General features: G+C 34.0%; 1 protein-coding gene across 1 annotated transcript; it reads left to right on the top strand.

Annotated features, from left to right (window-relative positions):
• Positions 1 to 6,057: 6,057 nt before the first annotated feature.
• On the top strand, positions 6,058 to 13,788 carry LOC132722471 (AAC-rich mRNA clone AAC4 protein-like). Its single transcript, XM_060706978.1, has 4 exons — positions 6,058 to 6,200; positions 7,386 to 7,989; positions 8,203 to 8,368; positions 13,526 to 13,788. Exons 2-4 carry the CDS (start codon positions 7,576 to 7,578, stop codon positions 13,714 to 13,716), a joined length of 771 nt encoding a protein of 256 aa, XP_060562961.1. The 5' UTR covers positions 6,058 to 6,200; positions 7,386 to 7,575; the 3' UTR covers positions 13,717 to 13,788.
• Positions 13,789 to 14,390: the final 602 nt, after the last annotated feature.

Here is a 14,390-nt window from a genome sequence, read left to right as displayed (position 1 = left end):
TTTTGTGTAATAAGTGCCTCTGAGTGTAGTTTCTTATACAAATACAAGTAAAAGAATATTTAAGTAACTGGGATTGCTTTTACAGTTATCCATTTGTGCGTTAACCATTTACATTGTGCATAATATCTTTGTTGTTAAATTTTAATTTTTGAATAACTAATATATATGTACATGTATATATGTTTTACAGATGCTTCCTTACAAAATATTCTAAAATTAAGTATACAGACGTGAAAATGACGACAAGCTTTTGAAGAAATATGCCAGCTTATAAAACATACATTTCACAACAACAACAATAATTTAGAGTAAACATTGTATTAGATATACAAATTCAACAAATAAATAATGATTGTAAAATTAAATATCTGTAAAAACTATAAAGCACTTGCAAATGATAGCATATATGGTACCATGGACATTTCTCTTGAAAATACGCATTATCCAAGAATGTCAAAATTAGATAAAACAAGCAATTATCATAGTATTGCAAGCAATCCATAAGTCCCCTACCGGTAAGAGCCAAAGCAACATTCTGAAGGGCCATTCACTTATCTTTCTATTTTAAGTAAATTTGTTGAAAAAGTTCTTTAAAAGTGATCACAGTGAACATTTTTATGTACAGACAGACAGACGGACTGAAGGACACTCTAAAGTTATTTTTTAAACATCCCTGTTATCAAAATATAACATTTTAAAAAAAGGAGATAACAATGTCATACATGATGTGAGTGTAACAAAGAACAATTAGTAATGAAGGTATGAATATTTAATGTTTATTTTGAATTTGAAATAAATGAAAGTTAAAAGAACGAATAGGAAAAATTAAAAGTTTAAGGAAGAGATAATTCTGGAAATATGGATGCTAGATTTATAAACCTTGTTATATTATTATGATGTGGGAGTTTGAAGAAAATCCTATCATGATTGAAGAAGTTGGAATAAAAATTACCAATTTCTCAAAAAAAAGTCTAAGTTCAAAAGGGGCATAATTCTGGAAATAGTCTTGCTAGAGTATTGAACACTCACAAATGTTGAGTGATAAAAGCAAACATTTATATGAAGTAGATAGGTTCAGAAAAAAAGAAGTTATTAAAAAAAACAATGTTTTTTTCATGAAAATTTTAAGTTCAAGGGAGGTAATTCTGATAAATTTTGTGCTAGAGTTGTAAATTTTGTCACATATGATGTGGTTGATGACTAGCAACTTATATTTAAAGTTTGAAGAAAATACATTAAGAAATAAAGAACTTATGGTGAAAAAACTTAAAAACTAGAATCAGAAATCTTGATATTCAGTCTATTTGTTGCCATAGCAACCAGAATTTTCAATACAGGAAGATAAGAAAAGAATATGCATAATTTCCATACGGCCATCTACCCATATGTCAAGTTTCATAAATATATTTTCAGTACTTTTTGCGTTATCGCTGGATCCAGGTTATGTGTAAAATTTGCCATATTTTCCGTCTATTTGTTGCCATAGCAACCAGAATTTTCAGCATAGGAAAAAAAGAAAAAGACGTGCATAATCTCCATACTACCATCTATCCATGTATCAAGTTTCATAAAAATATTTTCAGTATTTTTAGCGGTATCGCGGGATCCAGGTTATGTGTAAAATTTGCCATATTTTCAGTCTATTTGTTGCCATAGCAACCAGAATTTTCAACATAGGAAGAAAAGAAAAAGACGTGCATAATCTCCATACTGCCATCTATCCATATATCAAGTTTCATTTAAATATTTTCAGTACTTTTTGCGTTACGCGGGATCCAGTTTTGTGGACGGACGGACTGACGGACGGACAGATGGACTGACGGACAGACGGACGGAGGGTAAACCTAAAGTCCCCTCCGGTAAACCGGTAGGGGACTAAAAAGATTCAAACTCGAATAGACCAATACACCGGAGCGGACGACAAGAAGTGATAGTCCGTTAGGGGACTACTAAAGTTTCCCATACATCACATCACATTATTCCCTGCGGTCTGGAGACCGCAGGGTATTGGTACGCGTTTAACTTTTGAGGCATGGAGGAGCACGTGACCTGTTTTCGGTACATGGAGGAGCATGTGATCTGTAAACCGTACATGATTGGTTAATTGACCTTTTCGAAAACCTAGCTAAACGCCCATTCTCAATAAAACAAGCAATTATCATAGTATTGCAAGCAATCCATAAGTCCCCTACCGGTTAGAACCCCATCAACATTCTGAAGGGCCATTCACTAATGTTTCAATTTTTCTCTATTTTAAGTAAATTTGTTGGAAAAGTTCTTTAAAAGTGATCACAGGAAACAGTTTTTATGAACAGACAGACAGACGGACTGAAGGACACTCTAAAGTTAATATTTGAAACATCCCTGTTACCAAAATATAACATTTTAAAAGCAAAATTCTTAAGCAGGAGATAACTCTTGAATTAAAGATGGAATTTCATAAAAAAATTTCAGCTCTTTTTGACTTATCACAAATATTGTTATATTTGCCATGTTTTAAGCCTATTTGTTGCCAAGGCAACTGATATTTTTTCAAAATAGGAAGAACAGATAAGACATGCATAATCTCAAGACTGCCAACTACCCATATGTCAAGTTTCATAAAAATATTTCCAGTACTTTTTGAGTTATCACTGGATTCAGTTTATGTGTAAAATTTGCCATATTTTCAGTCTATGTGTTGCCATAGCAACCAGAATTTTCAACATAGGAAGAAAAGAAAAAGACGTGCATAATCTCAAGACTGCCATCTACCCATATGTCAATTTTCATAAAAATATTTCCAGTACTTTTTGCTTTATCACTGGATCCAGTATATGTGTAAAATTTGCCATATTTTCAGCCTATTTGTTGCCATAGCAACCAGAATTTTCAACATAGGAAGAAAAGAAAAAAACGTGCATAATCTCAAGACTGCCATCTACCCATATGTCAAGTTTCATAAAAATATTTCCAGTACTTTTTGCGTTATCACTGGATCCAGTTTATGTGTAAAATTTGCCATATTTTCAGCCTATTTGTTGCCATAGCAACCAGAATTTTCAACATAGGAAGAAAAGAAAAAGACGTGCATAATCTCCATACTGCCATCTATCCATATACCAAGTTTCATAAAAATATTTTCAGTACTTTTCAAGTTATCGCGGGATCCAGTTTTGTGGACGGACGGACTGACGGACTGACAGACGGACAGACGGACGGACGGACAGACGGACGGACGGACAGACGGACGGAGGGTAAACCTAAAGTCCCCTCCGGTAAACCGGTAGGGGACTAATAAAGCATTTGAGGTTGAAAAATATTAAAAATTTGATGTTGTCATTGTGTCATTTTTTATCGCTGAAGTAAAAGTTTAGGGTATTTTGCAAGTTTGCCAGAAATATTTTGAACAAGAAACTATGATATAACAGGATGACATTTATTTCGGTAATGACACTGTATTTCTTCGGTAACGTAGATTTCAGACCTAATAATGTAACATATTGGCTGTATATTAATAACAAATGTCTGTAAAATATATCAAAATCTGTATCTAGAGGGACTTTCTAACCTAGGAAAATTCAAAGAAGTTGGGTACCTTGCTAATTTTCAGTCAATTTCTTCAAAAATAAATATTCGTAGAAAGCAAAAATAGTCAATTTTGAAAATGATTATTTTATGTCTTCATTCAAAGGATATATATCATATATAATATATGAGAGGTCGAATGCATACACAATTTTTGTATTAGCAATTTTTTTCTCAAAATATGCAACTTTCCACTTTCTTAATATTTGGAAAATTTAGTACTAAACAGTTCGATATTTATCCCCATATAGGATGTCACGTATGTTTCATTTTATTCAAATGCAAGTAAAGGTTGAGAAAAACAATTTTATTTTTTGTAAAATAATTTATATTTATGGATATTATTTTAACATTATTATATATAGAATGAAATACGGCCAGTAAGCTCTTTGCAGAAACGAATTAGTTGTTGCTGAGAACATCAATATCTTGTAATAATATTTTTAACATTTCTGCTGGTTACATCAACATATTATTAACATATCTTTCCTTTATAAAACATTTTGTGTCTTCTTACATCTAATACAAGGTAACCGTTACTAAACAGGCATGCTAATCCCAACTTTATCTTTAATTTTCAAAAATTGTTGAATTGTAAGTTGGAGTAACGTATGTTTCACACTCGCTTATTTATGAACTTTATCACGGAATTTAAACTTACATGTAAAATCGACTTTTTTTATTTAGGAATCAAATTGCACATCATTCTATTGTCATAAAATTTGCGATTTCATGTTTTTATATATGCATGTGTAAACAATATAAAAAGTCTGTTTGATAAAAGTAACGTTTTGTTTCACTGTGGTTACTTAAACAAGTAAAAACACCGACCAAAGTTAACAAAATTTACTTACTAATGTCAAATAGAAGTTAATGTTGATGTTATACGTGCTTTCTGACTTCAATTTCCCTTTTGATAAACTTACTTTAAAAAAGTTGATAACGTATGTTTCTGTAACGTATGTTTCATTTTTACATTGAAAGTGGGGTTAAAAATGACGCAAGACCGATTAAGCCGCCATAATTTTGTGGTTAATTTATATCAGAGTTACACACATGTTAATATTCTTTCTTGTTTGGATTCTTCTTTGAATGGATTGGCTCTTAAATAATGGTAACGTATGTTTCTTTTTAAAGTGCTGTTGAAAAGATTTGAATAAAAAATGAAAATTTCCGAAAATAGAATGATATTTGAGAGGCTGCAAGCTTATTTTTACTTATAATTATACATATGCTGTATTATTCAGCATGCATCGATTCAATTATGTAATTTGGGTTTCACTTCTTATTGTTTTAGGTTTGTCACTATTTATTTATATGCGTTTGGCGACATTTGATCATTCATTATACCAATGAGATTTTAACAGTCAAATATAATTTTTACCAATAATCAAAGTGCATATACACACAATAATGACTAATTGCACATGTTTCGTTTATTCTGGAACTTATTTTTTTCTGAAACACAATTTCAAAGTTGAAAATTCTAGGTGGCGGACAGTAACGTATGTTACATTTTAGGGCATTAATGGTACTTGAAAAGAAAAATAAACAGATAGAAATTATAAAACTGAGAGTGTCCCTATTAGACAAAGTGGCAGCCACCTTTCTAAACGACATTTTGACCTCAAGAAAAAAACCTTCGTTATAAGAGCTACCCAGTGGAACATCAAATGCTGTGTTTTATTTGAGAATGAGCGTAAATAACGTTTGCCGGTACGTTACGGATTTACCCTGTAGGGAATTAGTCCGAATTACACCTAATTAAGAACAAAAAACTATTTGCGGTGATATTTTTAATTTTCTATAATTATTTTTACCGTTTAAGGTTTGGAAAAACTTGAATGATGTGTTTTTGAAAATTATCAATGTTTCTTTAATATCTATGCTCAAATTTTACAAACAAATAAATTTTTTATACTTTGAAAATCTACAAAATTAAAAATATCGTAGTGGCATCTGCCCATAATAAATAGAGATATTTTCTGCGTAAACTTGTGTGTTTACTTCATTTATTTTTTGCTCATTTAATCATTTTCTTAAAAAGAAATTCGACCTTCTCCGGTCTTCAACGGTCACCAGTTTCCAAAGACCTTCTTCTGTATTGATCGTTTATTCAATTGTCAACTATATTCCTGATACAAACGTTTATTTATCCCCCCACCCCCAAATACTAGTAATGTTGAAAATAGTTAAATGAAATATCTTTATATCATTAAAATGTTCACCGCAGGAAACCGTTTTACTTGTCTCCTATTGACGATTTTTCAGATTTGGGCAATGGACATTCTTTTTCAATAATGCTTTTACCGTATGAAAAAAACTGTTAATCGGAAGGTGCCGAAAAGTTGCGTTTACTGCTTCTCGTCCCTTTCCGTCAAATAGCTGATGCAATCACAACTACTCGGTCCTTTCCGTCAGTGATAATAGATAATAGCCGATGCAGTTCCGAATGAGCCGAGATGTTGCGTTGGGGTATACTTTACAAAAATAGAAAATATTATAAATAGAACATTACGCGTAAAACTGCACGTTGATTGGATGTTACTTACGAAATTTCTTTAAATAGAAACAAAAACCTATAAAATATGATTCACCCCGTTACTGTCAACAATTTTTGAATATGTAGAAAGGTAAGGTTGTTTTTTCATTCGTTCATTACAAGTATTGGTTTACTCTATAAAAATGACTATATACAGAAATTATATCATTGCAATGTAGAAGTTAATTTGATTATATCTAATTAAAAAAGACTGTTCTGTATAAAAAAGAAGATTTTCTGTAAATTGCACAATCAATAGTACATTCTAAATGTATGACTAAGTTGTTGAGTAATATGAGTAAGATATCATAGGCACTTGGTTTCGGGATAAAAAGCCTTTTGAAAAGTTTGTAGAACTCAAATTTGATTGAATGTAACGATTTTTAACGTAGATCTTTGTATCGATCGTGTCGGAAAAATGACGGTTTTAGAAAAGAGCTAGACATCTACGTTAAAAAATTGTAACATTCAATTATATTTGAGTTCTACAAACCTCTTGGTTATCTTATCCCTACTGCAGTATGTAAGATATGTTAAATTTTGGTTCCGACTGTGAATTGTTTTAATAATTCCGACTCTGAATTCAAAACATCTCGAGCAATTCGATCAAGTTTCAACGCAAGTCTTCTTTGAAATAAGTAGCCTTTCGGGGCAATACGCAGCTGTCTGAGGGCCATATACCTTCCATCGTCTGACCAACCAGGTCCGTAAACTTGCATTTTGCCCTAAAGGCCATGTTTTATTTGTTACATTATACGATTACCGAACCTCAATCCTTTCATCCCTTTTGTTGCTGTCATTTTTAGTATAATTTGCTTTCATATAATAATTTTATTTGTACAGTGTGTGAAATATCTCGATCCCTAGTCGGATTTTATTTTCATGCGATATTAGCAAAAAAACATGTTCTTTTAATATTCCGTTTTTGTTAATCAAATTAAATATTTACTGTAATTTTTTTAGGCAAAAAAACCCGGACTTTCACAAACTGTATAAATCAAATTTATAATTAAATTAAATACAAATCATGACTTTTGATCAACATGTAATAATTTTTCGTGAAACATAAAAATAAATTCAGTAAAACGAATCATTTAACAAAATAAAACATACAATTTACCTCATTTGCATACGCCCTACTTTATTTAATATGACATCTTGGTAGCCGGTCTGTATGCGATTTATGGACCGGATGACGTCATTTTAAATATAGAGGAGCGTATGCATATGAGGTATAATATTTATTATAAATATGTCTTATAAATATGATTTTCAGAAAGAAAGAAAGAAAAAAAACGCTTAAAACCTGGGCCAACAACCCTAAGACGATCGAGCCGAGCCAGTTTCCATGATAAATCAGCCAGTTCACAGAAAACACAGGGTCAAAATGCATCAACAACATCATCCACACCAGACTCGACACCGGCGCCTTACACAACGGGTTCCGGCACATCGGGTTTTCGGACATGTGCCTCGGCATCATTTCTCCGCCCGCCCGCCTCAACAACAAGAAAAAGGAAAACTTTGTATTATCCTTGAATACTGGGAAAGTGCCTCAGAATGCTCAAAGTCGTATAAAGACTGAACAGGTGGGGCAGACTCAAAATCATCATCATTATTCACCTGTAAATATTTATTTCGGAGAAAATTTCTCTGTCCGTCTTCAACAATGGTTCAAATTTCTTGCTTTAATAGAAAATAATAGCACTGGTGGTATAATTCACTGTCATTTCACCCCGAATAGAAAACTTGCGACAATGAATCTCTCTGCCGACGGAATCAAGATTCGAGATGTGCCTAATGCTGGGGGGTCCTCTGTTAACTCAGAGGTGATGTCTTTCGAAATCTTACAGAAATGTTTTAAAGGCAAGCTACTCAAGGTAAGAAAAGTCCGTAAGAATAATAAGTGAAATATTTTATTCGCCTGAAATGATATAGAGTTGTTACACAAAAATCCAAGAGAAAATTCCTTATTATATAACAGATCATTTAAGTAAATAGTTATTTACTAGATTGTTTTGAAGGCCTACCATTGAACCACAATGTATTTATATTTGATAAATAAAATACAAGTTTTTATATCATAATTTCAGACAGAAATGGAGGTTGCGTATTTTCCTGAAGGAGGTTCAATCACAGATTATGTGTGCGAAATATATGGTACCAAAGTGGGTGTGTCTGTCACACGTGCAATGAAGTTTGGAGGCGGGGCATACACAGACGAAGATGCTCAACATTTACTTACAAAAAAGCTGAAGGGTATGCTATAATATATTGTTGATTTGTTTGCTCCTGTGCTGTGTATCACATTTCTGCTGAATTTTTTAATATCTTAGTTTATTATTTTTTATTATGCACCCTGGCATATAGTAACTTAACCGTCCGTCTCTCCGTTCGCGTATATGAGGTTAACTTTAACCGACAAGTTGGATATAAGTGCAATATTAAATAACTTATCAGTACTTGATCTTAGCAAGTTACACAACTATTGCATTCATTTTCCCTCGTTTTAATTAAATTGTGTTTGTGGTCATATTGGTCAAGGTCACTGGTGCTATAAATGTATTTTTCTGAGATCCGTTTGACTTCCTGTACGATTTACAGGGAAGAACTGAATACTAGAGGGATTTTTATTGGTCATTTTAAGATTTTAAACTGAAATAGAGGAATATCACTGGCCATTTTAAAATTAGTATAATAATCTAAAGGATCTTTCTGAAACGTATGTACGTCCAAATCATAAAAGTTCTAAATGAGCATCGGAAACTTACTTTCCTGTTAAATTTCTGGGATATTTGAAATCTGTGAACTCTAAAAAATATATTCAACATAAGAATTTACCAAATTATAAATGACATGTGCATACCGAAAGACACCATGCAAGTAAAAGCAGCTTTACCTCGAGTATCTTTTTAAAGATACTTCTTGTTACACCTACTCACTCAGCCTTTTTGTAGACCCATGTCTTTCATATTTAATGCAATCATTTTTCATGGTTGGATTTTACATGCACCATCACTGCATAGGTCATATTGCGACTTTTCAGCTTTACATGTATTTACCTCAGGTACCCCGTGTATTATTTTAGGCACAAACGGGCACTCAGCAAGCCGGATAGCTTCCTGTAGGATTCGAACCCACAGTGGTGAGGGGCAAGTGGTTTGAAGTCAATGACCATAACCACTCCGCTTCAATACCTGTGATGATATGTTCCTTTAATAAGGGATCACTGGAGTCAATGTCACCATTGCTAAAACACATTTCATACGTTTGCTCCTACAACCTTTATGTTAAGTAGAGAGACACCATAGGCAGTCTTTTGGTTCTAAATTTTTGTAACTATTGCATATACATGTACAGTCAATTCATTTATCATTAACAACAAGTATTGATATCAGCTGACTTATTGTCCATAAAAGAACTGTGATTATATTTAACGGAACATGGCTTTTTCTGATATGTTTTTATTGCCTGTCAACAGTGTTACTTTTTTCCTTTTACTACTCGTTTGTCCCTTATTATAACCATTCGAGCAAGGACAAGAATGTCAGCCATTGTTAAAAACTTTAGACCTAACAGGTTTATTTACTATTTAGGTGTGAAAATTCAATTGCATTAACTCAATTTCAAGTGTTCTAATGTGATAATGTATAAAGGAACTTCCAAAATAGTTATAAATCAGAGCGGGCGCTGTGGTGCAGTGGTAACACTGTCTGACTACAAGTCTAGGGGTTGCGAGTTCGATCCCCCGCTTCTCCACTAAAAAAACTAAATACTAAAAAATTAAATACTAATAAATCAAAATTAATTAATACACAGGACACTACTCAAACACTGATCTGACGCACAGTACACTAATAAATCACTGACTGACACAAAGAACACTACGGACACACAGGGCACAACGCACACACTGACCTGACGAACATGACACTATACACACACACTGACAAACAGTACACTACATATACTGACACGCAGGACACTACTAAAAAACTGACCTGACACAAAGGACACTTCTAACACGCACGTCACTACGGACACACAGGACACTTCATACGCAGGTCACTACGGACACACCATACACTATTCACACGCACGCCACTACGGACACACAGGACACAACTCACACGCACGTCACTACGGACACACAGGACACTACTCACACACACACCACTACGGCCACACAGGACACTAATCACATGCAGGTCACTACGAACACACAGGACACTACTTACACGCAGGACACTACTCACACACACGCCACTACGGCCACACAGGACACTAATCACAAGCACGCCACTACGGACACACATGCCACTACTTACACGCACGCCACTACGGACACACAGGACACTACTTACACGCACGCCACTACGAACACACAGGACACTACTCACACGGACACACAGGACACTACTCTCAAGCACGTCCCTACGGACACACATGACACTACTTACACACACACAGAGGACACTACTGACTGACACGCACGACACTGCCTACTAATCAAACACTACTATAAAACTGAGCACTGACCTTACACACGGCAAACATGAGTCACCAGTCTGGTGTACTTGAAGGTCTTGTGCTAGAGTTAATGTGGCCAAGTATAAAGACAATACACAAAGAACTTAAAAAGTTATAATCTAGTGTTAGTAGTTTGCGGATAGCAACGGCAACGATGCCGTCATGACTGTTACAATACCATTATTTTTTTAAAGTCGAGCTAAACAACGAACGAACGTAAACGTAGATACCCTATCTTGTAAAATGGATCCGTCGTGACCTACTCACTAGTTGCAAAGAACATAATATATCGGGGTATCTCTAAATTGTGTAAAATACATATTTTTACCACAACGATCACGTTTACCTTTTAGATCACATTAGATCTGCAATGATAAAGCTATTTACATTATTAAATGACTGTAATATGATCTATATGATAATATAGAGTAAAATATACAAACGGCTGTTTCAGCAAATCAATAAGCAGTAACTGCAATTTCTTCTAAAATAAAACCACAAAAGAACAAATAAATAACATTTAAAAAGTTAAAGATTATTTAAGCTTATTTGCCTGTTTCCTTTGTACCAGCACTGTTATACAGTTTGAGAGGGCAATCAAATAGACAGCCAACTTTTTGTTGGGAAAAACCAATTACTCCGAAGTTGCAGCCTCATGTTCAGACCATTATCGTGTGCACGTTGTCATTTTCTAGACTACGTGTACGTTGACATTTCTGTCAGTTGGACAATTTTTAAATAACTACAAAAAATGACAACAGGAAACACGCTATTTTACATTAAAACATTCTCTTATACATTTCAAAACGCGAAATGTTACTTAGCACTGACAAACTATAAGTTATAAAGTTATTAGCAACACTTTTACACCACAGGCACGAGTATCGGACCTTGGATGAAAAAATATGACCAGATTGATAATAAAACCTGTGTTCATCTTAAAAGTGTCAAAAACAAAACAAAAATGTAAATAATGACCCCCTTTAAAATATACTATAAGTTAAGAGAAGGCCGGAAACTCCAGATTCGAGCCTACGAGCAAGGGATTCATTTCCCGAGCCGTTGTGAAAACAATTGGCCAGACAATTAAAAACGACTTTTATCACTATTTCACGTTTGTATTAAGCTTCCAAATGAGACCGACCCCAAGTCTCTAGCCCTTCCCGTTCATGAAATATCTATCAGGAAACGAGCGAATTCGTGCTAAAAATCCTTGGTAGACAGAATTGCGGCACAACGATTCGGTACGTAAACTTAGACTAATACATGTTTGTCAGCTGAGTACGGGTCAAAATCACTTGAATTTACTAAATAATATTACTAAATACATTAAGTTGGACCACTCACAACCGTCAGTAGCATCTGATACACACGAGATTCGAGTTTCAAACATTTACACGGTCTTTCAATCGCTTTCTACGCCATTATGCATCCTTGTGTGAAACGTTGCGGTTTCGTTGCTATTGGCCAATCAGAAGACTCGTTACAAAATATCGAACAGCTGATTGACAATGGCGTTGAAAGGAATCTAAATACCGTGGAAAGGTTTGAAATTCGAATTTTACGATACTCGTGCCTGTGTTTTACACAAGAGTGTGTACGTTGTCATTGACAAATTTGTAAATATTGTTTGAATGCTCTCAGAAAATACAAAACGTTAGACGATACCAAATGCATTTCTAGAAAGCATCGGCGCCGCGGTCGGTAGGCTTTGTAGCATAATTTAAATCGGCTCGATAGAAAAATAATCACTAAAAACTTACCCCAGTCGAGCTATTTTGGCCATGTACATCGACTTTTGTAGTCACGTGACCAAAGTTGCTTACCCAAATGTCGCAAAAATGTAACAAAGTGGCTCTAGTTTTATTGTTGATGAATATATTAATGCCTTCATACTTGGCACAACAATCCTTTGGTATATTCCTTCAATTGACCAGACTGACCTTGACCAAAAATCTTTAATGACCTTGACCTTCAGGGTAAAATTATTGAATTTTGTTAATTTTGTGTAGCAGCGATAGAGTTCCCCCTGTGTGTGCGTCCGTCTCAAAACTTGTCCAGGATACTTCACAAGAATTACTGGTGCAATTTCATCCAAACTTTACAGGAATGATCAGTACCAAGTCTAGTTGTGCATATCATCGGCATTTTCTAGTCCAATGGCTTTTGTCAGAGTTATGACCCTTTAATAATTTTTATTTTTAAAATGTGTCCGGACTATTTCTCTTATACCACTGAAGGTTTACATGATTGATCGGTAGCTCAAGTACTTACACATATTACACATATTTTCCGGTAAAATGATTTAGGGCGAGTTGTGGCCCTTGAATATAAAAGACGTTTTGGCCTGTGAATGATTTTTGTGTTTACTGCTACATGCTTTAAATAGATTACTTCTTTGTCGTCTGTCTATCTGTCACAAAATTGTCCGGACTAAACTTTACAGGAATGATCAGTACCAAGTCTAGTTGTGCATATCGTCGGCATTTTACAGTTTTATGAGTTTTGTCAGATTTATGGTCCATTATTCTTTAAATGTTTTGTCTAGACTACTTCTCTTATACTACTAATGCAATCTGAGTGAAACTTTATAGGATTGATGGATTTTTTTTATGTTATTGGCTATAACTATTGTCCCATCCCATCTCAGAAACTGGTAGAGATATTAACTTGAACTATAACTAAGGAGGCTGAAACCTATTAACCTAGTGTGACATAAACATTTTCTTAATGAATTCAAAATAACATGCAAACCTATTAACCTAGAAAAAATACGCACGGGCTATGTCAAGTTTGCAACCATTCCGCCCGCTTGAACCAAGTACATGTATATGCAACCACTTCACATCCTGCCCATATTAACTGACATGATTTATTTCATTTCAGGTGTGATACAATCAAGCAGAAATACTCTAGAGAACTGGACCAAGCAGGTGTTGCACGTGTGGTCAGTCAGCAATGACGTCACTAATACCCTGATCAAAGTCTACGAAATGTTACCAACAGAATTAAGATCAAACACGGTCGTTTTGATAACAACAACAACAAAGACATGCGATTTCATTTACCTAAATTGATGAGTTTTTTGTAATATATTAAACATGTACATTTAACTGTAAAATAATAAAATATCTAACGGTTGTGATGAAGAGCGTGCATTTTATTACCACTGGGAACAAGCAGATTTGTATACACATGAGCAATGGATCTGAATATATTAAACAAATTGTCATGGAATTTCCATCCCCTTTTTTCAGTAACAGAGCAATCGACAAAACGATTAAAATTATGACAAAATCAAAAAATAAATTCATATGGATATATGTTTTCTTTTCTATTGTTATTTCATGGTTGAAATTATATTTTATCGAATACAACTGTTCCATTTTTCTTTTTTTGGTACATTCAATCATTTTAATCGGCACTAACTTGTCATTAAATACTTCATTATAACCAATTCAACCAGCGTACAATATAAAAGATTCCTATACCCTGTCTTAGTTAAAATACATCCTTTCCAACAACGCATGTATATAATAGCACAAGAGTCATATTGGTTGCAAAATGGCGGGAACAAGATATTTTTTTGTAAACCTTGTTGGTGTAACTTTGTTATTTCAAAAAGAAACAGAACAAGCAAATGTGATTGGGCTCAGCATCGGTATCGGTTGTGTCGGGCTATACTCACTTTTTTATTTTCAATTTTCAGTTGTTACATATTAAATGATGAGTGCAATTGTAACGTATTAAA

Source organism: Ruditapes philippinarum, unplaced genomic scaffold (genome assembly GCF_026571515.1).
Source record: "Ruditapes philippinarum isolate M1 unplaced genomic scaffold, ASM2657151v2 ctg910_1_1_1_1, whole genome shotgun sequence".
Lineage (NCBI taxonomy): Eukaryota > Metazoa > Mollusca > Bivalvia > Venerida > Veneridae > Ruditapes > Ruditapes philippinarum.
This window is presented reverse-complemented; position numbering and strand designations above follow the sequence as displayed.

What these genes read in the sequence shown, in the direction of transcription:
- LOC132722471 (XM_060706978.1), top strand. Translation starts at nt 7,576, where the DNA reads ATGTGCCTCGGCATCATTTCTCCGCCCGCCCGCCTCAACAACAAGAAA. An exon ending in TTAAAGGCAAGCTACTCAAG is followed by an intron (nt 7,990 to 8,202) that starts GTAAGAAAAGTC and finishes TCATAATTTCAG; the next exon opens with ACAGAAATGGAGGTTGCGTA. An exon ending in ACTTACAAAAAAGCTGAAGG is followed by an intron (nt 8,369 to 13,525) that starts GTATGCTATAAT and finishes ATTTCATTTCAG; the next exon opens with GTGTGATACAATCAAGCAGA.